The following is a 25,877-nucleotide window of genomic DNA, read 5'->3' on the forward strand; positions in this document are numbered from 1 at the left end:
TCTGCACGTTCTCCTCGTGTCTGCGCGGGTTTCCTCCGGGTGCTCCGGTTTCCTCCCACAGTCCAAAGATGTGCGGGAGAGTCCAAAGGTGAGTTGGGGTTACTGGGTTATGGGGACAGAGTGGAGGTGTGGACTTAAGTAGGGTGCTCTTTCGGTGTAGACTTGACTGTAAATTCTATGATAACTCACACTGTTACTTTATGTTTGCTGCCAAGACAATGTTTTTTTAAAATTAATTTAAAGTGCCAAATTAATTATTTTTTAATCAATCAACGGTAGCACGGTAGCATGGTGGTTAGCATAAATGCTTCACAGCTCCAGGGTCCCAGGTTCGATTCCCGGCTGGGTCACTGTCTGCGGAGTCTGCACGTCCTCCCTGTGTGTGCGTGGGTTTCCTCCGGGTGCTCCGGTTTCCTCCCACAGTCCAAAGATGTGCGGGTTAGGTGGATTAGCCATGATAAATTGCCCATAGTGTCCTAAAAAGTAAGGTTACGGGGGGGTTGTTGGGTTACGGGTATAGGGTGGATACGTGGGTTTGAGTAGGGTGATCATTGCTCGGCACAACATTGAGGGCCGAAGGGCCTGTTCTGTGCTGTTCTATATAATTAAGGGGCAATTAAGTGTGGCCAGTCCACCTACACTGCACACCTTTGGGTTGTGGGGGTGAGACCCACGCAGACACGGGGAGAATGTGTAAACTCCACACGAACAGTTACCCAGGTCCGCAGCGCCGTGAGGCAGCAGATCCTGAACATGAAATGAATCAGAAATTTAATATGTGGTCTTCATAGGTCTATGCAAGTATACAGCTCCACCAAGTGGCTATGAGTAGAAAGAGCAACACCCTGAGTACAGCAGGACCCACATACTGCCAGTAGATGGAAGTGTAACATTTACATAGCGACAAAATGACAATTGCAATACCAGGTCCCTTGCGTGACATGCATGTTTGAACCCCAACATGATTTGTGAAACAAAAATCTGCCAATTAAGTGCAGATTTCTACAGGATTTTACTGGATTCGTCCATTCCTACCCCTGCCTCACAGCCGTGGCTGCATTTCAGGGTCATTCAATGTCTGCAAAATACTTTGGGTTGTTTCTGAGTGATGCAGTGAGGCGCTGACAATAGAACCCATTCCTTTACCCGGAATGAGGGAATCAACACACGCCAAGTACACGTATCACTTCCAGCTTTCGATACTGCTGTCACATAAGAACATAAGAACTAGGAGCAGGAGTAGGCCATCTGGCCCCTCGAGCCTGCTCCGCCATTCAATGAGATCATGGCTGATCTTTTGTGGACTCAGCTCCACTTTCCGGCCCGAACACCATAACCCTTAATCCCTTTATTCTTCAAAAAACTATCTATCTTTACCTTAAAAACATGTAATGAAGGAGCCTCAACTGCTTCACTGGGCAAGGAATTCCATAGATTCACAACCCTTTGGGTGAAGAAGTTCCTCCTAAACTCAGTTCTAAATCTACTTCCCCTTATTTTGAGGCTATGCCCCCTAGTTCTGCTGTCACCCGCCAGTGGAAACAACCTGCCCGCATCTATCCTATCTATTCCCTTCATAATTTTAAATGTTTCTATAAGATCCCCCCTCATCCTTCTAAATTCCAACGAGTACAGTCCCAGTCTACTCAACCTCTCCTCATAATCCAACCCCTTCAGGTCTGGGATTAACCTAGTGAATCTCCTCTGCACACCCTCCAGCGCCAGTACGTCCTTTCTCAAGTAAGGAGACCAAAACTGAACACAATACTCCAGGTGTGGCCGCACTAACACCTTATACAATTGCAACATAACCTCCCTAGTCTTAAACTCCATCCCTCTAGCAATGAAGGACAAAATTCCATTTGCCTTCTTAATCACCTGTTGCACTTGTAAACCAACTTGAAAACGCTTGGCACTTACAAAGAAACGCGGGGGAACCACTTTTCCAACAATATAATTACAATTTAAAGCAAATCTCTGAATAATCTTAACAAAGAATCCCAATCAGAAGTGCCTCTAGTGGTTTGAACATTATTGCAACTCCTCAGTTAGGTTACTGTCAGATAATTGCTTTTTCTCACCTATTAACTCAATTCAGAGCCTGCAGGCGGGTGTGCTGCACACTCAGCCATGTGTTTTAAAGGGGCCTATTCAACTCTGGATCATCTCTGTAATATCCTGAACAGGACGTATGGGGGGGGACTGATTATCTTCCCTGTGGCCCCCGCAGAGTACGGGCTCCCCCGCTGAGGTGTGGGGCAACTCCATTTAGCATTGCATAAAAATTCGGCCAGTAAGGCACCGACCAGATAGAGACCCGGTAGGGAGCTACCGGGAAGTGTATATACTGTAATTGTAAATAAATCAAAATTCTTTATTTTACTTGATGTGGACTCCCATGTCTTTATTAAAATCCCCACCACTAGTACCCAAAGCTAAGAGTCCCTGTCAAAATTAATGAAGCTGGTGTAAAAACTTTGGCTCACCAGCGAGGTGTTTTTCCAGGTCATGTGATCCGATTGCCCAATCGCCCCTTTAAGGGGCCAGATACCACATCCCTTCCCCTATAAGTCCCTTTATACAATGATAACAGCTCAACTCCACAGTCCCCCAATAAATGTAACATTTAACCCATTCAGATAGTCCATCATAGATTTAGTCTCTCTGGTGGTTTCCGCTCTCTGGCAGAGCGGTGTGTCTCCACCGACTTGGGTGCTTCTGCTGGGTACTTTCTGCAGAAACTGGTATCTGCTCAGGTACTGGCAACTCTGTCTCATCTGTTTCCGTGGTGACGGCAGGCTCTCCTGCCACAGGTCGACGCGGTGCTTCACTACTCAGAAAACCAGTTTCCTGCTGGCGATATGGTTTCAGGCTACAACACTGGCTGCTGGGACAACTCTCGTCCATGTAAGTGGACCATATGTTTCCTGACAATTCTGTCTTATGCATTCACTTCGTAAGACAGGGGTCCTGTCCTGGATACAACAACTCCTGGGACCCAGCTTGGTGCAACCTTTCTGACATACACTGGTCCATCAATTGCAAACGACCTTTGCTTTGCCTGCATCATAGGTTTTCTTTTGACTGTTCTGACCGGCCTCTACACTCCCTGGTAAAATCGGAAAGCTCAGACTTAGTCTAGTCCTAAGAGGCCGGCCTGTTAATAATGCCGCTGGAGGCACTCCTATCGTAGAAGGCAGAGTTATCCGGTACCCTAGAAGAAATTGAGACATTCTGCTTTCCAGAGTCGCACCTGACTACTTTTTAAGACCTGCCTTGAAGGTTTGGACTGCTTGTTTAGCCAATCAATTGGTTGCCAGTTGGTATGGCACAGTCCGGATATGCTTTATACCATTCGTGGAGTGGATTTCTGAAATTCGGCACTCGTGAAGGCCGTTGCATTATCCGACATGATTACGTCAGGTATCCCATGGGATGCAAAAAACTGACACAATTTCTCACTGTGGCATGCGTCACCATGGACCTCATTTCAAATACTTCCATCCACTTTGAACGGGCATTTATCAGGATCAAAAATATCATGCCCAAAAATACCCCACATAATCAATGTGGACACACGCCCATGACCGACCACAGCAATCCCAAGGGTGCAAAGGGTTGTAGCAGGAAACGTCCATTGCAACTGGCACTGATCGCAGTGTTCCACTAATCTCCCAATGTCAGTGTCTATGCCAGGCCACCAAACATAACTCCTGGCGAGAATCTTCATTTTTGACACACCTGGAGGGCACTTTGTAATTCAGCCAAAAGCAACACCCTTCTTGGTACAGGGACGATACTTTTGCTCCCCAAGTCGTCTTCACAACTTGATTCGTCTTTCTGAATACAATATGGCCTCATCTCTTCAGACACTGACTCATTGATCCATCCTGTTAATATTCTGTGCTTCACCTTGGACAATAACGGGTCTCTGCTGGTCAAATACTTGATTTGCTGCTCGGAAAACAGTAAGCTATCCAAGACGTTTCGCGCCATCACAATTTCCTGGGTACTGGGGGTGGGGGTTTGCTACACTCGAGTAAGCAACTCGTGTATCAATATTTGCCATCTACGTCCCAGGCTGGTATTGCAATTTAACTCGTCTGCTGGCAAGATTAATGCCCAAGGTGGAATCCTTATTGATGCGTTTGGTGGAATAGCCTTGTCTTCCTTATAAAGGGGGGTCAGGTGATGTGACTGCGGGAGTGTCTGCATTGTCACGAGCTCTGGCTCTGCTCGTTTTCAATCCTTTATTTTATCCTTCTGTACATTTCATAATTGTCTTTTTTTGGGATATATGTCTTGCGCTATGTCCCTGGAAGATCCTGACTGGAACTTTGCGATGAGGAGCCAAGTTAAATTGTAAAAATCCTCGTTTGACTCTGACAGGCGGAGATGGTTGGGATGGGGTCCAGCTTGCCGAGGAGTTGTTGCTGATGAGCGGGCGTTTGCCCCGACGGTGCCACGGTGAGCAGGCGTTTGCCCCGGCTGTTCTGTGGTGAGCAGGCATTTGCCCCGGCGGTGCTGTGGTGAGCTGGCGTTTGCCCTGGTGGTGCTGTGGTGAGCAGGCATTTTCCTCGGGGTGCTGTGGTGAGCGGGTGTTTTCCCCGTCAGTGCTGTGGTGAGCGGGCATTTTCCCTGGAGGTGCTGTGGTGAGCGGGCACTTTCACTGGCAGTGCTGTGGTGAGCAGGTGTTGCCCTGTTGTGCTGTGGTGAGCGGGTGTTGCGCCGGCGGTGTTGTATGTATCGGGATGATGGCCGCCATTGAAAATGTTGTTCCAGTTGAGGATCTCGGCTCTATGACGCAGGTTTTGGAGCTCATTTTGAGGAACTGCAAGGTGTCTTTGGGAGAATGGCGGGAGCCAGGAGAGAATCCTTGTATTCGATAGACCAATGTCTCCTGGTAAGGGCCCACCATTGATTCGTTCACATCCTGCTGCATGGCCTAACGTTGATCCTGACGGCTTTGGGAGGTAGGGGCTGGACAAAGAGTGTTCGTGAGCCCAGCCCCTGGTGAGAAGTGGCATCCCCAATTGAGTTTGAAAATGAGCTGCCATGCTTTAGTAATCTTTATTTGGAGTTTGGACTTATCAGGTTCGACAGAGGACAGTGTGTCCGGTCTTTGAGGCCTGAAGATGGTTGGGCCCTCCCTGAATACTGACCCTACATTATCTTGTTCTTGATGCTCGTCATGAGGGGGTTAAGGTGGCCGATCGTGTTGAGTCATCTCCCCCGGCCAGGGCCTACACTATGGATCACTTGGATGCTGGGGGTTCAACAAGGTGGAAGTGAAGGTGCTTCGTTTGTTGCTATCCGCGAAGATCCTGAGGTGTGCTCCAACAATCATGCCATGGCTTTGGTTTTTTCGAGCAACATAGATGGTGCTATTATCCAGCAGTTATTCAGTAATCCTGGATGTTACTCCCTTGTGATGTTATCAATTATTGGTTGTCTTTTCTCCCGGAGGGCGGCGAGAGTGAGCACAAGGGCGAGAGTCACCCGTTATCCTATTCTCACAAAAATCATATTGAGTCCATTATGTGAAATGTCTGTGCAGTTTTACTCCTTATTCTTAATTATGTGTTATAATCCTTCCGGTTATGGGAAGGGAGTGTATTTTGTTTATAATCTAGGCTAGTGGAGCCACGGCAGGGTGGTGGGTGGATGGTTGGTGTGGAGTTGGATGATAGGGCTGGTTAAATCCTCACTGAGATTGAGGATTACCCCCCATTAGAGATTACTGTATCTGGTCTTTATTTTGTTTTTTTTATTATTTTGCATTTAAAAGTCTGTGCCTTTCTCCTTTGATGGCCTGGGCAGATTATGAATCCTGGAGAGAACTGGGTCCCTTCTGACTCTTCTTTGAGGTTGGAGTTTCTTTTCTGGGGCCTTTTTTCCCTCTGCGCTATCAGGAGGAATTGAGTGGCGGTGCGTGTGGAGGTGATTAATCCTTGATTGATTTGTAGGAGAGAGAGACTGTTTTCCATGCCTCTGCATTGTTGAAGCCCTTCCCTCGAGTGGAGGTAGGTTTGATGCGGGCGTTAGGCACCCTCCTCCAAGTGGTTTCCTGAGTGTCCCCCTCATTGTGTTGGGTTTTCCATGTGGAAGCAGTGTTTGTATCTCTTTGAGGCAGCGTAGCCGTTTCCCCCTAATATCCTTCTTGCCATGATGCGCAGTGCTAGATAATATTCCTGGGTCAGCTTGGACTTTCTTCCATTATTGTTATTTTTTTCCTTCTTCTCTTCATCTGTGTGAGCAGTGTGCTGTTATAAATCCTGTTCCAGTCAGGTGGTCAATGGGTGGTTCCCCTTATTGTGCCTAAGGGTGGGATTCGGTCCCAATTATTGGGTGTCTTGTTGATTCCTCTTCTTTTCAGTGATGGTGTCTCCCTGGCTGCAGGTGGTGTACTCTTTTAGTGTAAATGGGGAGGGGGGGTGGTGGCAGGTGAAGGGCAGGATTGGCTGGGATGTGGGTTTTTGGGTGTGCTGGAGGTCCTGGGGGCTCTGACTCCTGTGTGTCAGAATGTGCTGGGCCATAGAATCCCTACTGCCATTCAGCCCATCGAGTCTGCACCGACCCTCTGAAAAAGCTCCACACCCAGGCTCAGTCCCCTGGCCCATCACTGTAACCCCGTGCATTGATCACGGCCAATCCACCAATCCTGCACATCTTTGGACTGTGGGAGGAAACCTGAGCACCAGGAGGAAACCCATGGGGAGAATGTAAAAACTCCAATTTAAGCCTATAGTGAATATCTGAGGTCATTTTTTATTCTCTCACTTTTATCTTTACATTAATCTTAACCCAACAATGATCACACTTTGATTGATTAATCAATAATAACCAGTAGTGACCTGATTTTCTAGCCCTTGCTGGCTTTCCATACGGACCAACACACTGGTATTTACACTAAATCCTTTTTTCCCCACTTCTTTCAGGTAAAAGACTAAAATTAGTTATTTTTGGTTGTGGTCAGAGGTACTGCATTCTTTGACCCTTGAGCTACAGACCAAGTCACCGAGTGATTTTATCTGGTGTGGTCATTTGAAGCATCATAGAACAGTACAGCACAGTACAGGCCCTTCAGCCCACGATGTTGTGTTGACCACTTATCCTAATCTAAGATCAACCTAACCTACACTCCTTCGATTTACTGCTGTCCATGTTCCTGTCCAAGAGTCGCTTAAATGTCCCTAATGGCAATGACTCCACCACCTCTGCTGGCAGTGCATTCCACACACCTTCCAATCTCTGTGTAAAGAACCTGCCTCTGACATCTCCCCTATACCTTCGTCCAAACACCTTAAAACTATGTCCCCTTGTGAGAGTCATTTCCACCCTGGGGAAAAGTCTCTGGCTATCCACTCTATCCATACCTTTCATCACTTTGTACACCTCTATCATGTCACCTCTCTTCCTTCTTCGCTCCAGTGAGAAAAACCCTAGCTCCCTCAACCTTTCTTCATAAGACATGCCCTCCAGTCCAGGCAGCATCCTGGTAAGTCTCTTCTGCACCCTCTCCAAAGCATCCACATCCTTCCTATAATGAGGCGACCACAACTGGACACAATATTCCAAGTGTGGTCCAACCAGGGTTTTATAAAGCTGCAGCAAAACCTCGCGGCTCTTAAACTCAATCACCCTGTTAATGAAAGCCAACACACAATACGCCTTCTTAACAACCCTAGCAATCTGGTGGCAACTTTGAGGGATCTATGTACGTGGACCCGAAGATCCCTCTGTTCCTCCACACTTCCAAGAATCCTGCCTTTTACCCTGTACTCAGCATTCAAATTCACCTTCCAAAATGAATCACTTCACATTTAGGTTGAACTCCATCTGCCACTTCTCAGCGCAGCTCTGCATCCTGTCAATGTCCTGTTGTAACCTGCAACAGCCCTCGACACTATCTACAACTCCACCAACCGTCGTGTCATCGGCAAACTTACTAACCCACCCTTCCACTTCCTCATCCAAGTCATTTATAAAAAACACAAAGAGCAGAGGTCCCAGAATAGATCCTTGCGGGACACCACTGGCCACCGACCTCCAGGCGGAATACTTTCCATCCAACACCACTCGCTGTCTTCTTTCAGCCAGCCAATTCTGTATCCAGACAGCCAAATTTCCCTGTATCCCATGCCCCCTAACTTTCTGAATGAGCCTACCATGGGAAACCTTATCAAATGCCTTACTGAAATCCATATACACCACATCCATTACCCAACCTTCATCAATATGTTGTGTCACATCCTCAAAGAATTCAACGAGGCTTGTGAGGCATAACCTGCCCCTCACAAAGCCATGCTGACTATCTTTAATGAACTATGTTTTTCTAAATAATCATAAATCCTATCTCTCAGAATCCTTTCCAGTATTTTGCGCACCACAGACGTAAGACTGATGGGTCTGTAATTCCCAGGGATTTCCCTCTTCCCTTTCTTGGACAGGGGAACAACATTTGCCTCCCTCCAATCATCCGGTACTACTCCAGTGGAGAGTGAGGATCGCCAATGACGCAGCAATCTCCTCCCTTGCTTCCTGTAGAAACCTTTTGTATATTCCGTCTGGCCCAGGGGACTTCTCTATCCTGTGCCTTTCAAAATTTCCAGCACATCCTCCTTCTTAATATCAAACTGTTAGAGTCTATTAACCTGGTTCACACTGTTCTCACAAGCAACAAAGTCCCTCTCTCTAGTGAATACTGAAGCAAAATATTCATTTAGGGCCTCCCCTGTGTCCTCAGACTCTAGGCACAAGTTACCTCCACTATCCTTCATTGGCCCTCCTCTCACTCTGATCATCCTCTTATTTCTCACATAAGGGCAGCACGGTAGCATGGTGGTTAGCATAAATGCTTCACAGCTCCAGGGTCCCAGGTTCGATTCCCAGCTGGGTCACTGTCTGTGTGGAGTCTGCACGTCCTCCCCGTGTGTGCGTGGGTTTCCTCTGGGTGCTCCGGTTTCCTCCCACAGTCCAAAGATGTGCGGGTTAGGTGGATTGGCCATGCTAAATTGCCCATAGTGTCCTAATAGTAAGGTTAAGGGGGGGAGTTGTTGGGTTACGGGTATGGGGTGGATACGTGGGTTTGAGTAGGGTGATCATTGCTCGGCACAACATCGAGGGCCGAAGGGCCTGTTCTGTGCTGTACTGTTCTATGTTCTAAGTGTAGAACACCTTGGGGATTCCCCTAATCCTTCCCACTAGGGCATTTTCATGCCCACTTCTAGCTCTCCATTTTTGAGTTCCTTTCTGGCTACCTTTTAATCCTCTAGAGTCGTGCCAGATCCTTACTTATTAGAACAGAACATAGAACATACAGTGCAGAAGGAGGCCATTCGGCCCATCGAGTCTGCACCTTCCACCATATCCACCAGATTCTACAAATATATAAAACAAAAAAGAGTGGCTAAGGTAAATATTGGTCCTTTAGAGGATGAGAAGGGAGTTTTAATAATGGGAGATGAGAAAATGGCTGAGGAACTGAACAGGTTTTTTTGGGTCGGTCTTCACAGTGGAAGACACAAATAACATGCCAGCGACTAATAGAAATGAGGCTATGACAGGTGAGGACCTTGAGATGATTGTTATCACTAAGGAGGTAGTGATGGGCAAGCTAATGGGGCTAAAGGTAGACAAGTCTCCTGGCCCTGATGGAATGCAACCCAGAGTGCTAAAAGAGATGGCTAGGGAAATTGCAAATGCACTCGTGATAATTTACCAAAATTCACTTGACTCTGGGGTGGTCCCGGCGGATTGGAAATGAGCAAATGTGACACCACTGTTTAAAAAAGGAGAAAGCAGGTAATTATAGGCCAAGGAGCTTAACTTCGGTAGTAGGGAAGATGCTGGAATCTGTCATCAAATAAGAAATAGTGAGTCATCTGGATGGAAATTGTCCTATTGGGGAGACGCAGCATGGGTTCATAAAGGGCAGGTCGTGCCTAACTAATTTAGTGGAATTTTTTGAGGACATTACCAGAGCGGTAGATAATGGGGAGCCAATGGATGTGGTATATCTGGATTTCCAGAAAGCCTTTGACAAGGTGCCACACAAAAGGTTGCTGCATAAGATAAAGGTGCATGGCATTAAGGGTAAAGTAGTAGCATGGATAGAGGATTGGTTAATTAATAGAAAGCAAAGAGTGGGGATTAATGGGTGGTTCTCTGGTTGGCAATCAGTAGCTAGTGGTGTCCCTCAGGGATCAGTGTTGGGCCCACAATTGTTCACAATTTACATAGATGATTTGGAGTTGGGAACCCAGGGCAATGTGTCCAAGTTTGCAGATGACACTAAGATGAATGGTAAAGCGAAAAGTGCAGAGGATACCAGAAGTCCGCAGAGGGATTTGGATAGGTTAAGTGAATGGGCTAGGGTCTGGCAGATGGAATACAATGTTGACAAAATGAGGTTATCCATTTTGGTAGGAATAACAGCAAAAGGGATTATTATTTAAATGATCAAATATTAAAACATGCTGCTGTGCAGAGAGACCTGGGTGTGCTAGTGCATGAGTCGCAAAAAGTTGGTTTACAGGTGCAACAGGTGATTAAGAAAGCGAATGGAATTTTGTCTTTCATTGCTAGAGGGATGGAGTTTAAGACTAGGTAGGTTATGCTGCAATTGCATACGGTGTTAGTGAGGCCACACCTGGAGTATTGTGTTCAGTTTTGATCTCCTTACTTGAGAAAGGACGTACTGGCGCTGGAGGGTGTGCAGAGGAGATTCACTAGGTTAATCCCAGAACTGAAAGGGTTGGATTATGAGGAGAGGTTGAGTAGACTGGGACTGTACTCGTTGGAATTTAGAGGGATGAGGAGGGATCTTATAGAAACATATAAAATTATGAAGGGAATAGATTGGATAGATGCAGGCAGGTTGTTTCCACTGGCGGGTGAAAGCAGAACTAGGGGGCATAGCCTCAAAATAAGGGGAAGTGGATTTAGGACCACCTTTTAGGAGGAACTTCTTCACCCAAAGGGTTGTGAATCTATGGAATTCCTTGCTCAGTGAAGAAGTTGAGGCTCCTTCATTAAATGTTTTTAAGATAAAGATAGATAGTTTTTTGAAGAATAAAGGGATTAAGGGTTATGGTATTCAGGTGGAAAGTGGAGCTGAGTCCACAAAAGATCAGCCATGATCTCATTGAATGGCGGAGCAGGCTCGAGGGGCCAGATGGCCTACTCCTGCTCCTAGTTCTTATCCCCGTAACCCGATAACTCCTCCTAACCTTTTTTGGTCACTAAGGACAATTCATCATGGCCAATCCATCAAACCTGCACGTCTTTGGACTGTGGGAGGAAACCGGAGCACCCGGAGGAAACCCACGCAGACACGGGGAGAACGTGCAGATTCCGCAGACAGTGACCCAGCAAGGAATCGAACCTGGGACCCTGGAGCTGTGAAACCACAGTGCTAATCACCTGTGCCACCGTGCTGCCCACTTCCTCAACCTTACGTAAGCTTCCTCTTGACTAGAAGCTCCATTTCTCTTGTCGTCCAAGACTCCTTCACCTTACCATTCCTTCCTTGTCTCACTGGGACAGAACTATCCAGCACTCGCAATTTCCCCTTAAACAACCCCCGCATTACTGTTGTGCATTTCCCTGAGAACATCTGTCCCCAATGTTTTCTCCCCAGCTTCTGTCTAATAGCAGTATAATTTCACCTCCCCCAATTAAATACCTTCCCATATTGTCTGTTCCAATCCCTCTCCTTGACTATGGTAAAGGTCAGGGAATTGTGGTCACTGTCACCGAAATGCTCTCCCACCTGGACATCTGGCACCTGCCTGGTTCGTTGCCAAGTACCAAGTCCAATGTGGCCTCTCCCCTAGTCGGCCTATCTACATATTGAGTCAGGAATCCTTCCTGGACACACCTGAAAAAATCTGTTCCATCTAAACCATTTGCACTAAGGAGATTCCATCAATATTAGGGAAGTTGAAGTCACCCATGACAACAACTCTGTTACTTCTGCACCTTTCCAAGATCTGCCGTCCAATCTGTTCCTCCATCTCTCTGCTGCTATTTGGAGGGGTGGGGGTCTATAGAAAACTCCCAAGAAAGTGACTGCTCCTTTCTTATTTCTGACTTCCACCCATACTGACTCAGTAGATAACCCCTCCTCGACTACCTCCTTTTCTGCAGCTGTGATGCAGACTCCCTAATTAAGTGCCACTCCCCCTCCTCTTTTACCTCCCTCCCTATTCTTCTTAAAACATCTAAACCCCAGAACATCGAACAACCATTCTTGCCCCTGTGAAATCCATGTCTCCGTAATGGTCACAACATCGTAGTTCCAAGTACTGATCCATGCTCTAAGTTCATCTCCCTTATTCCTGATACTCCTTGCATTGAAACAGACACACTTTAATCCTTTCCACTGAGTGCAACTTTGCCCCATCAACTGTCTACCCTTCCTTACAGACTCGCGACATACGATTTCTGCCCATTCAACAGCTACCCTATCCTCTGATCCGTAGCTCTGGTCAGAAGTTGAAGTTTAATTGATGGACATCACAGTTGATTGATGGCAGACGTGAAAACACCACCAGGAGCTGCGTAAACAGCTTGGATATCGTGAAGCCTGCTTAACCTTGTAGTCCCTGTGAGAAGAGGTTGGAAGAGGTGAGATTGGTCTTGGGAAAGACTGTGCACCAGGCCTCGAGTGGCTGGAATGAAGCCAGAAATTCAGCTTAAAAGGGATGTGGCTTTGGAGATTTCGGTTTGCAGCTATAGTGGAACAATCATCCTCTGGAAGACAAGAGGAAGGGACAGGAGTGGAGTGCCCACCCATTGGGATTACTCAGAGACTCGGTAATGTATGCGCGAAGTGGATGGTAAAGTGTGTACCAATTTGGGGAGTTGTTGTGGGAGTGCCATGAGCTTTCATTTTCCGCAATAACTTTTGACGCAGCACCTTATCAATTGCCAAATCTGTCTGTCTTCCTTTCTTCAGATATATACAGTGTGCTTTCTCTTTTCAATAGTTATCTTTCTTCCTTTCTACTTCTTTTTAAAAATGTTTTCATATATACTCCCAATTATAATTGTCACATTATGATCATTATTCAATATTCAATAAAATTGTTGTTTTAATGCAACACTTGTAATAGTCACTCATTCCTGGCACGTCGAGTGCAGCTTTGAACCCAAGTGAAACTCTGAAAGAGACTCTCACAACCCCCTACACTCCTCTGAACCATCTCCAATGCATTTACGTTTTTCCTTAAATAAGGAGACCAAACCTGCACACAGTATTCAAGATTGTGGTCTCACCAATGCCCTATAACTGAAGGATAGCATCTTTAATTTTATGTTCAATTATTCTTGTAGGAAAGGGTAGCATTCTATTAGCCTTCTTGATTACCTGCTGCACTTGCATACTAACATTTTGTGACCTCTGTACCTCGGGACTCAGCAATCATTCTCATTTAAATAACATTCTGCCTTTTTATTCTTCCTGCCAAAGTGAAAAACTTCATATTTTCTCACATTATACTCCATCTGCCCGATTGTTGCCCACTTACTCAACCTATCTATATCTGTCTGCAACCTCCATGTATCTTCTTCACATTATATTTTCCCACCTTTCTTTGTATCATCTGCAAATTCAGCTACCATGCCTTTTCTCCCCTCATCTAAGTCATTGATATAAATTGTGAAAAGTTGAGACCCCAGCACACAGTCTGTGGGACAGGGCCATCGCATCCTGCCAATCAGAAAAACACCCATTCATGCATACGCTGTTTTCTGCCAGCCGGCTAATCATCTCTCTCGACTAATATGTTGCTCCCTATGCCATGAGCTGTTATTTTCTCCAATAACCTTTGATTAGAATAATAACATTTAATCTTTATTAGTGCACCAGTAGACTTACATTAACACTGCAATGACATTACTGTGAAAATCCCCGAGTTGCCACATTCCGGCACCTGTTTGGGTACACTGAGGGAGAATTCAGAATGTCCAAATTACCTAACAGCGCGTCATTCTGGACTTGGGGGAGGAAACTGGAGCACCCAGAGGAAACCCACGCAGACATGGGGAAACGTGCAGACTCCACACAGTGATCCAAGGTGGGAATCGAACTCAGCTCCCTGGCACTGTGAAGCAACCGTGCCAACCACTGTGCTATCATGCCACACTCATCAAATGCCTTCTGGAAATGCAAGTACAGTACGTCTACAGGCTTTCCTTTATCTACAGCATATGTTACTCCTTCACAGAGCTCCAATAAACTGGGTAAACATGATTTCCCTTTCACACAACAATGCTAACTCTTACTGATTACTCTGATTTTCTCGAACTACCCACCCATAACCTCCAGTGATCAATTCTAACATCTTCCGACTTCCGGTGGCTGTGATGGATCAGTAAGCCACACATCTGGGAGCTCCCGTTTTAAAGAGATTTTGCGGCTCTTTTGAGAGCCCAAAACGGAAATTTTTCGACGTCTCCCGGTGGGGGAAGGTGTGCTGAACGACTTTCCCTGCAGTCCATGACTCGAACTCTGAGTGGAAAAGGGGGAAAAAACAGCAGCAGCTCGTCAGAAAAAACGGGGGAAGGGATCCAAGATGGCCGCCGACAGAGCTCCAGAGGAATGGAGACTCTGGGCCCAGGAACAACAAACTGATCTCCTGCGCTGCTTTAAAGAATTCAAGGATGAAGTACTGAGCTCTCTGCAGGAAACGAACAGAAGGCTGTCAGAGATTCAGTCCACCCAGGGTGCTGCCATCAAGAAGTTGCAGACGCAGGCCATTGAACGAGAGGAGGAGGCCGTGGTCCTCGTGAGTAAGGTGGAGGGGCACGAAGCACTCCACAAGAAGTGGCAGGAACGCTTTGAGGAGCTGGATCACCGCATGAGGCGGAAAAACCTGCGGATCTTGGGCCTTGCAGAGGGGCTGGAGGGATCGGACCTGACAGCCTATGTGGCTGTAATGCTGAATTCGCTAGTGGGGGCCGGATCTCTCCATCTGCCCTTGGAGCTGGAGGGAGCGCACAGGGTGCTGGCCAGGAGGCCCGAGGAAGATGAACCCCCGCGTGCGGTGCTGGTGAGGTTCCACCGGTTCAGTGATCGGGAGTGCGAGCTGCGCTGGGCCAAGAAGGTGAAGAGCAGCAATTCGGAGAATGGGGTAGTGCGGATCTACCAGGACTGGAGTGCGGAGGTGGCTAAGCGGCGGTCCGGATTTAATCGGACGAAAGACGTGCTTTATAGAAAAAAGATAAAGTTCGGAATGTTGCCGCCCGCGCGCCTGTGGGTAACTTATTCGGACCGGCATTATTATTTCGATTCCCCGGAGGAGGCGTGGGCCTTCGTGCGGACGGAGAAACTGGACTTGAACTAGGGGTTGGGGGTTGCGAGGTCGGCTGTAAGATATTAGTGCTGGATTCTGCTGTTGCTGTGTTCTCTTTTTCTTCTGTTGTTTTCTTCTTGTTTTAGTACTTTTGCAATTTTGATATGGTTATATACGGAGGGGTTGTTCTGCTATGTTTTTGTTTTTGTGCTGTGGGACATTGTCTGGGCTGTGTATCTTGAGGGGAGGGTCGGGGGGGGTATGTTGTATTCTATGCCGGAGGGGGGTATGGAGTGGGGCTGATATTTGGGAGCTGCGTCAGAAGGGTGTGGTGGGGCAGTGCAAAAGCGCGGGCTTTCCTCTGGTTTCCCGTGTTGCGGGGCTGGGGGGTGGAGATGGTGACGGGGGAGGCGGGGCCTTAACTGGTTCTTCCCCGCGCTGGAGCGGTGCCAGGAGGAGGGATAGATTGGGGGATGATCCCACTTCGGGAGGGGTCGGGCTATTGGCGGGAGTTTCCGGGGTCAGCAGAAGTTAGCTGACCCACGGAAGTACAATGGAGGACGGTTCGCGGCTGGGAGGGTTCCTAGCCTGGGGGGGAAGGGAGGGGGGGAAAGGGGAATACCGGGTTGCTGCTGGTAGGGTCAAGAAGGAGCTGGTGGGGGCTGGGGGGACAGAGGTGAGGGGTTGTCGCTATGGGGACGGGGTCGAGCAGGGGGTGCTGGCCTGGGGCGGGCAGTCAACGGGCTATGGCTAGCCGACGGGGGAGGGGGGCGGGACGCCCTCTGATCCGGTTGGTCACCTGGAATGTGAGAGGGTTGAATGGGCCGGTGAAGCGGTCGAGGGTACTGGCTCACCTGAAGGGGCTAAAGGCGGATGTGGCAATGCTTCAGGAGACCCACCTGAGGGTGGCGGACCAGGTCCGCCTGAGGAAGGGATGGGTGGGGCAGGTTTTCCACTCGGGGTTGGATGTGAGGAACCGGGGAGTGGCGATTCTGGTGGGGAAAAATGTGTTGTTTGAGGCATCGGAGGTGGTGGCGGATAAGGGGGGTAGGTATGTGATGGTTAGGGGCAGGCTACAAGGAGAGAAGGTGGTACTGGCTAGTGTGTATGCCCCAAATTGGGACGATGCGGAATTTATGAGGCGTATGTTGGGACGGATCCCGGATCTGGAGGCAGGAGGTCTGATCATAGGGGGGGACTTTAATACGGTGTTGGATCCTTCACTGGATCGGTCCAGCTCTAGGACGGGTAGGAGGCCGGCGGCGGCCAAGGTACTGAGAGGGTTTATGGACCAGATGGGTGGGGTGGATCCATGGAGGTTTGTAAGGCCGAGGGCACGCGAGTACTCTTTCTTCTCCCACATACATAGGGTCTACTCTCGGATAGATTTCTTCGTGGTGAGTAGGGGACTGATTCCGAGAGTGGAGGAGGCCGAGTATTCGGCCATTGCAATCTCCGACCACGCTCCGCATTGGATAGAGTTGGAGATGGGAGAGGTGCGAGACCAACGTCCGTTGTGGCGGTTGGATGTGGGGTTGTTGGCGGAGGAGGAGGTGTGTAGGAGGGTCCGGGCAAGTATTGAGGGGTACCTTGAGGTGAATGATACGGGGGAGGTTCAGGTGGGGATGGTCTGGGAAGCCCTGAAGGCAGTAATTCGTGGGGAGCTGATATCCATCCCGGCACACAGGGAGAGGAGCGAGAGGAGTGAGAGGGATAGACTGGTGGGAAAGATGCTGGAGGTGGACAGGAGGTATGCAGAGGCACCAGAGGAGGGACTGTTGGGGGAGAGGCGCAGCCTGCAGGCTAAATTTGATTTGCTGACCACTAGAAAGGCGGAGGCACAGTGGAGGAAGGCACAAGGGGCAGTGTACGAACATGGTGAAAAGGCGAGTAGGATGCTGGCTCATCAGCTGCGTAAGCGGGATGCGGCTAAGGAGATTGCTGGAGTGAGAGATAAGAGTGGGAATGTGGTGCGGAAGGGGGTAGAGGTGAATGAGGTCTTCAAGGATTTTTACGGGGAACTGTACCGGTCGGAGCCAACGGGGGAGAGGAGGGGAATGGAGAGGTTCCTTGACGGGCTTTCTTTCCCGAAGGTGCAGGAGGAGAAGGTGGAGGGGTTGGGTGCGCCGATTGAGCTGGAGGAGCTAGTTAAGGGGATCGGGCAGATGCAGTCAGGGAAGGCACCGGGGCCGGATGGGTTCCCGGTGGAATTTTATAAAAAGTTTGTGGATCTAGTGGGCGCCTTGCTGGTGCGAACACTCAATGAAGCGTGGGAGGGGGGGACTTTGCCCCCGACGATGTCACGGGCGCTGATCTTGTTAATTTTAAAGAAGGACAAGGACCCCCAGCAGTGTGGTTCATACAGGCCCATATCTCTCCTCAACGTGGACGCTAAGGTGCTGGCAAAAGTCCTGGCCACCAGGATAGAGGACTGTGTGCCAGGGGTTGTGCACGACGACCAAACAGGTTTTGTGAAGGGAAGGCAGCTGAACACGAATGTGCGGAGATTGCTGAATGTCATTATGATGCCGGCGATTGAGGGGGAGGCAGAGATAGTGGTGGCACTGGATGCGGAGAAGGCCTTCGATAGAGTGGAGTGGGGGTACCTATGGGAGGTGTTGGGGAGGTTTGGATTTGGTGAAGGGTTCATTAGATGGGTAAGGCTGTTATATGAGGCCCCGATGGCGTGCGTGGCTACGAACAGGAGGTCGGAGTACTTCCGGCTTTACCGAGGGACCAGGCAGGGTTGCCCCTTGTCCCCCTTGTTGTTTGCACTGGCAATCGAGCCGCTGGCGATGGCATTGAGAGATTCAGAGAGGTGGAGAGGCTTGGTGCGAGGTGGAGAGGAACATAGGGTGTCGTTGTATGCCGACGACCTGTTACTGTATGTGGCGGACCCGGTGGGAGGGATGCCGGGAGTGATGGAGTTACTAGCCGAGTTTGGGACCTTCTCAGGTTATAAATTAAACTTAGGCAAGAGCGAGGTGTTTGTGGTGCACCCTGGAGACCAGGAGGAAGGAATTGGTAGGCTCCCGCTTAGGCGGGCAGGGGAGAGCTTTAGGTACCTGGGGGTGCAAGTGGCCAGGGACTGGGGGACTCTCCACAAGCATAACTTTACCAGGCTGGTAGATCAGATGGAGGAGGAGTTCAGGAGGTGGGACATGCTGCCATTGTCGTTGGCGGGGAGGGTGCAGTCCGTCAAAATGACAGTGCTTCCGAGGTTCTTGTTCCTTTTTCAGTGCCTGCCCATATTTATCCCCAGGGCCTTCTTTAGGAGAGTGACTAGCAGTATTCTGAGTTTTGTGTGGGCACATGGGACTCCGAGAGTGAGGAGGGTGTTCCTGGAGCGAGGAAGGGATGGAGGTGGGCTGGCACTGCCCAACCTTCTGGGGTACTATTGGGCAGCCAATGTGTCAATGGTGCGTAAATGGGTGATGGAGGGGGGAGGGGCGGCGTGGAAAAGAATGGAGATGGCGTCATGTAGAGGTACGAGCCTGGGTGCCATGGCAACGGCACCGTTGCCGCTCTCCCCTAAGAGGTTTACCACGAGCCCGGTGGTGGCGGCGACCCTAAGAATCTGGGAACAATGGAGACGGCATCGGGGGGAAACAGGAGGCTCGATGGAGGCTCCACTGGGTGGCAACCATCGGTTCATCCCGGGGAACACGGATGGGGGATTCAGGGGGTGGCAAAGGGCGGGCATCAGCAAATTGAGGGACCTGTTTATTGGCGGGAGGTTTGCGGGCCTGGGGGAACTGGAAGATAAATTTGGGCTTCCCCAAGGGAACATGTTCAGATACTTGCAGGTAAAGGCGTTTGCTAGGCGACAGGTAGAGGGATTCCCTTTGCTGCCCTCGCGGGGGACGATGGACAGAGTGCTTTCGGGGGTGTGGGTAGGAGAGGGGAAGGTGTCTGACATCTATAAGGTAATGCAGGAGGTGGAGGAGTCGTCAGTGGAGGAGCTGAAGGCTAAATGGGAGGAGGAACTCGGGGAGCAGATAGAGGACGGGACTTGGGCGGATGCCTTGGAGAGAGTCAACTCTTCCTCCTCATGTGCGAGGCTTAGTCTCATCCAATTTAAGGTGCTGCACCGGGCCCACATGTCCGGGACTAGGATGAGTAGGTTCTTCGGGGGTGAGGACAGGTGCACCAGATGTTCGGGGAGTCCTGCGGACCACGCCCATATGTTCTGGGCATGCCCAGCACTGGAAGAATTCTGGAAGGGGGTGGCGGGGACGGTGTCGAGGGTGGTTGGATCCAGGGTCAAACCAGGGTGGGGACTCGCAATTTTTGGAGTTGCGGTAGAGCCGGGAGTGCAGGAGGCGAAAGAGGCCGGTGTCCTGGCCTTTGCGTCCCTAGTAGCCCGTCGAAGGATTCTGTTACAATGGAAGGATGCAAGGCCCCCAAGTGTGGAGACCTGGATCAGTGACATGGCGGGATTTATAAAATTGGAAAAGGTCAAATTTGCCCTGAGAGGATCAATACAAGGGTTCTATAAATGATGGCAGCCTTTTTTGGACTTCCTGGCTCAGAGATAGGTAACTGGGTCAATAGCAGCAGCAACCCGGGGGGGGGGGGGGGGGGGGTGCATTATTGTAGTGTTTATTCTGTAACTTTATAGTGTGTTAATATGCGTTGTTGTTAAAATGCTGGGTTGTTCATGGGGATGGGGCGAATGTATATGATTGTTAATATTATTGTTATTTTCGGTATTTTACTAAGGTGCGTCAATGTTTTATAAAATCAAAATTTCTCAATAATAATGATTTTTTAAAAAAAATTCTAACATCTTCCCATGACAGATGTCAAGTCAAATGGCCTATAGTTTCATCCATCCCTCCTTGAATAGAGGGGTTACGTTTGCTACTTTACATTCTGATGGAATCTTTCCGTGCTTCGGGCAGCAAGGTAGCATTGTGGTTAGCACAGTTGCTTCACAGCTCCAGGGTCCCAGGGTCGATTCCCAGCTTGGGTCATGTCTGTGCGGAGTCTGCACATCCTCCCCATGTGTGCGTGGGTTTCCTCCGGGTGCTCCGGTTTCCTCCCACAGTCAAAGATGCGCAGGTTAGGTGGATTGGCCATGCTAAATTGCCCTTAGTGTCCAAAATTGCCCTTAGTGTTGGGTGGGGTTATGGGGATAGGGTGGAGGTGTGGACCTTGGGTAGGGTGCTCTTTCCAAGAGCCGGTGCGGACTCGATGGGCCAAATGGCCTCCTTCTGCTCTGTAAATTCTATGAATCTAGTGAATGTTGGTAAATTAATACCGACGCATCTACTACCTCATTAGCAACCTCTTTTAAGACCCTGGGAAGGGGCTCCTCCATCTGTGATTGGCAGGCCGGCCCCTCGGGCTGGGCCTCCTTTCGTCCGCGCCGACCCCTTTAGCCCTACGCCATGTTGTGTCAGGGCCGGCGCAGAGAAGGGAGCCACTGCACATACGCGCGTTGGAACCGGTGCCAGTACGCATGCGTAGCCCCGCGGCTCCCATTTGACACTGGGATCAGCAGCCGTACAGCGCCGTGGGTTGCTCCAGCGTTGTGCTGGCCCCCTGTAGGGGCCAGAATTGCTGATCTTGAGGTAATGTTGACGCCGTCGAGAAACGCGACGGCGTTTCCGACGGCGGCAACACTTAGCATCAGGATCAGAGAATCTCACCCTAAGTTTCTTTCTCCCCTTCACCTCCAGATTCACAGCTATTACTGGAATGTTTTTTGTATCCACTATAGTGAAGACAGAAGTAAAATATTTGTTCATTTCATCTCTTGTTTCCTTATTATCTACTATTAACTCCCCATTCTCACTCTCCAGAGGACCAACACTCTTTTCTTGTTTAAATACCTGTACAAACCTCTGCTATCTATTTTTACATCTCTGGCTAGCTTCCCCTCATACTCTAATTTATTTTTCGTTATTAACCATTTTCTGCTGTTCCGCATATTCTGATTACTGCATATTTCCCTCGCCAGTGTTAGAAATACTGAGACTTACTTGAAGACTTTTGAAAGGGTCGCCTGTGATTTCCTTGATCCTATTGAACTGTAAGTAAAGCTCAGTCAGGTTGCTGCAGTAAGAGAAGTAACGTACAGACAGATGAGATAACTGATTGTGTTCCAGTCCCAGCATGTGCAGAAATGGCAGAACCTTGCATAGATTTTCATCGATTTTAGTAATGACATTGTATCCAGAATCCAAAGCTCGAAGTTGGCTGTACGTAGATAGTATAGAAGCTGGCAAAGACTTCAGCTGGTTGTGGGCGAGATTTAGCACTGTGATGTTAACAGGAAGGTCTGACGGGATGTTAGAGAGCTTCAAGTGTCTGCAATCAGCGACCAGATCCTTTATTTTACATTGATTTTCAGAGGCCGCGACACCATAATATAACATATAAAATTCAAAACACAAGGTGAAGGTATGGAGATACATTTTCACCTGTTAGATGTGAAATCTTTGGCATCTGATTCTACAAAAAAAAAACAAAAATGCACAACTATTAATATTCCAGTCTCTTAGTTTAAATTGCATTTACATTGCGTTTGTGGGCAGGTAAACTAAGTCAATTATTATTGTACAAACCTTTAGGAAATAAAATATCATAGGCCAGTAGCAAAGTCAGCCATGTCCCCGTCTCAGACCAAGGCTTTGTTTTGGGCACTGACCTCTTGAACTTTTTAGAATTCTAATTTGTCCAAATCCTCACTTAATGTATATTATCCAATGTAAATTTTCATCTGCCAATATCTAGTTCCTTGTCGCTAAATCTGTTGCCATTATTAACAATTCTTGTAATCATTTTTCCATTTTTTACCCTTGCTGCCTTGAAGCAGTGTTTGTCAAAATAGATATGAGAGGTTGATTCTGCTGGCTGGGGAATGTCAATCGGGGGTGTGGGAACTGGGTTGGGGGGAGGATGTGGAATTAGTCTCCGGAGAAGGGGCTGGTATTAGGACTGAGATAAAGAGAAAATTCTTCATCCACTGCTGTAAAACTTTGAAATTCTCTACCCAGAGGGCTGTCGATGTTCCATCATTGAGTATATTTGAGTTTGAGACACAATAGACAGATGTTTAGCATCTTGGGCAATCAATTGACAGGGGTAGGAAATTGGAGTTAAGACAGAAAAACAACCATGATTATACACAATGGTAGATGAAGAGCATGTGCATTTGTTAGAACCTTTGTAGAATCAAGGCTTGTAGAGTCAAGACCGTGAATTGGAACTTCCAGTTGATAACTGAAAGGATCACACAAGATTTCTAGTTTTAAGACTTCTACAGTAACAAACTGAAATTGACTAAATGCTATTTCAGTCGACAAGCCCCCTCAAACTAGGAGCAGGAGTAGGCTACTTGGCCCTTCGATCACCGCGCATTGTTCTAAATGCCAATGAGTATACACCCAACCGTTCCTCTTGAGGTAACCCTTTATTCCAAGAATTAGCTTTGTGAACCATCTCATCGTGGGCAGCACAGTAGCACAAGTGGCTAGCACTGTGGCTTCACAGTGCCAGGGTCCCAGGTTTTATTCTCTGCTGGGTCACTGTCTGTGCGGAGTCTGCACGTTCTCCCCGTGTATTCGTGGGTCTCCTCCGGGTGCTCCGGTTTCCTCCCAGAGTCCAAAGACGTGCAGGTTAGGTGGATTGGCCATGATAAATTGCCCTTAGTGTCCAAAAAAGGTTAGGAGGGGTTGTTGGATTACGGGAATAGGTTGGAAGGGAGGACTTAAGTGGGTCGGTGAAGACACGATGGGCCGAATGGCCTCCTTCTGCACTGTATGTTCTATGTTCAACTGCCTGCAAATGTAAAACTTCATAAATAATACCACCACACATTTATAGTATTAGGTTCAAATGAGAAAATGCACTACCTCATTTTGCCCAGTTAAAAAGAATATAGTGGTTCACAATGTCACAAATGAAACAACAGTGTGACTAATAGCCATGAGAAAGAGGATGTTAAGGGTATTTATGGACATAAGAAATCAGAGCTAGAGTCGACCACACGACCCACCAAGCCTGCTCCGCCAATCAAGATGATCATAACTGATCTTGGGATTCAACCCCACTTTCCCACGTTCTTCCCACATCAGTTAATTCCCAGCGGGACCAAATCTGGGTTGATCCAAGTATTTAACACCCACAATAAGTAAACGTGTAGTGTATAAGGAAGTGATATGTATCTGCAAAGTAAAAACTGGAGCCAGCACTTCTTCAATGTTAGCAGTTTTGGTTCCTATATTTTCTGAAAGAGGTACCAAAAGGTAAATCAGTAGCGGCTGCAGTCCCACCCACCGACCTGCGAAAGAGGCCAAGGGCATTGAGACACATTAGAACCACAATAGGTTAGCAAAACAATAGAACAGACACCACTCTGCATGGGCAGCCAACTAACTACAGTATTGGATAAAAATTAAAAGAACGTTGCTCACCCTGCCTCTCTTTGGCAGCTGCCAGGGCCACTGATGATTCCTGGGTGTGGACAAGATCTGTACTCCCATTGGAAACCCATTTCTGAAAGGGGTCCTCAACAGACATTAAGCCCCCTCCTCCCCCTCCATTATCATATTGAAGGTATCTGGTTGCCTGCGACTCTAAAATGCACCACATCTCGACCCTTATTCCCATTCCAGAAGCTTCTCAAGATTCTCTTGCAGCTCTCTTCAGTTCTCAGAATAATTTACTGCTCTTCCCACATTACTGTCTCCTGCAGTCAGTGCTCCTCACTCCAGCCTTATATCTAAGTCACTGATCATCAGAGAACAGAAGTGGTTCCAGAACAGAAACCACTTCCACCCAATCCAATTATCTCCATTCTCGGTTTCCTTCCTGCTGACCAGGTTTAATCCAATTCCCTCCCCCTTCCCCTTTATTTCACACCCTTTAAGCATTTGCTATAATCTCCACTTGTCAAAGGAGTTCTGGAAGTCAGCATCCCACCCCCTTCACTTTATAATCTCCAGCAAAGTTATCGCCTCATTAAAGGGCTCAATCAGGTTTATTGTACACAGTTTTCCTTTCTGAAATCTGGGCTTGCTGGTTCAAATTGGCAAGTAACACGTATCCCCCTCAGCAATGATCTATCTCCTGGCTGTTCGCTGGACCTTTCTTCGTGCAAATCGACTCCTGCATTCTATATTAACGGCACTACACAAAGTCAACATGTGCAGCTTCCCACAAAACACTGACTACCCTTCAAAAGTAGTTCATTAGCTTCTTGGCAGCACTGGGTGGGTAATGGCACGAGACACATTGCCAATTTTATTTTGAACTGCACCTTAGTGCGCGATGAGACTTTACTCTGTTTGGTAACCTACATAAAATCTCAACTCTGTTGCACTAGGACTTGGTAAGAAGTCTTACAACACCAGGTTAAAATCCAACAGGTTTGTTTGGAATCACTATCTTTCGGAGCACAGCTCCTTCATCACCTCCGAAAGCTAGGGATTCCAAACAAACCTGTTGGACTTTAACCTGGTGTTGTAAGACTTCTTACTGTGCCCACCCCAGTCCAACGCCGGCATCTCCACAGCATGGCACAAGGACTTGTGAAAGTTGTTGTGGCACCCTGTAATACATGGATATGTAAAATCTATGCCCATCCAAATGTCACATCATTGTGGTTGGCGGCGGCTCTGGCACTCCTGTAAAGAGGCAAAGTTGCAAGAATTCTCCTCCTGAGGTGTCTTGTTAAAGTTAAACTCCAATTGTACAGGAAATGCCCCTGTCAGCACGGGTACGAATTTATCAAGTTACTGGTGCAGACATGTTGAACAAATGTTAAAATTGAGGCTGGGTTTGCACAGTACAATGGGCCTTCTCGGTCCAATTGGTCCGCTGCACCTTTCACGGTGCATCTGCAAAGTCGGCAGCAGACAGCTGTCCAACTCCGTCCTTGTTTCTCCGGGTGGGGTGGGGGGGTGCTGTGTTTGCTCTTTCCCGCAGTGCCCAGCAGCAATGTCCGTGAACTCCCCCCTCGCTACCCGCCCTTTTCCACTGAGTTTGTCCCGAGAGCCACGCCCTGGTTCTCAAGTCCCTCTGCCCTGGCTGCGAGTTGCTGCCCACACAGTAAAGGGGGAAGCTCACTTACAGGATTAGGCGCAGCATCAGAGAGGTTCGGGGCTGCGGGCGTCTTCCCTTCTCACACTTTCACTTCCCAGTGAGAAGGCACTCTGGGTTGGCAAGGTTTGCCTACTTTTCCGGACACCTCAAGTGGCTGCTCGAAGATGTGGCAGCCTCACGTTGAAAAGAGTTGTGAACCGATTGGGCGCTCTGAGCACCAATGAATGACCCACATGTTGGGCAGCGTTATTCTTTCCCACTGCAATGTGGACTTCACACAGATCGAAGCAGAAGGCACATTCAGTGGGGTAATGCCACATTTGCATGCAGGATGTAAAACTTTTTTTTTGCTGTTCATTAATCAGCAGTCTGGTGCCATTATTATTCTGTCTTTGCAACAAAAGAGGAATTACCAAATGGGCCAACTTGAAATTCTGAGCAGTTTGGGGTAAATATTAGGGGTAAAAACAATTTGCATTGGTTGGTCATTCAGTCACGAAAGACCATGAATTAAGACTCCTGCCC

At 48.3% G+C, this 25,877-nt stretch overlaps 1 protein-coding gene across 2 annotated transcripts in view; it reads right to left on the minus strand.

Annotated features, from left to right (window-relative positions):
• Nucleotides 1-25,515, minus strand: part of tlr3 (toll-like receptor 3) — a 34,410-nt gene extending 8,895 nt beyond the window's left edge. For both annotated transcript variants that reach the window (XM_038805637.1, XM_038805636.1), the window contains exons 1-2: nt 25,381-25,515; nt 21,287-21,758 (exon numbers count right to left, since the gene is read on the minus strand). In XM_038805637.1, coding sequence (XP_038661565.1) covers nt 21,287-21,721 — 435 coding nt within the window. In that variant the 5' untranslated portion in view covers nt 21,722-21,758; nt 25,381-25,515. The remainder of the gene's footprint in view (nt 1-21,286; nt 21,759-25,380) is intronic.
• Between the last annotated feature and the right edge of the window lie 362 nt (nt 25,516-25,877).

This window comes from Scyliorhinus canicula, chromosome 8 (genome assembly GCF_902713615.1).
Source record: "Scyliorhinus canicula chromosome 8, sScyCan1.1, whole genome shotgun sequence".
NCBI classification, from domain to species: domain Eukaryota; kingdom Metazoa; phylum Chordata; class Chondrichthyes; order Carcharhiniformes; family Scyliorhinidae; genus Scyliorhinus; species Scyliorhinus canicula.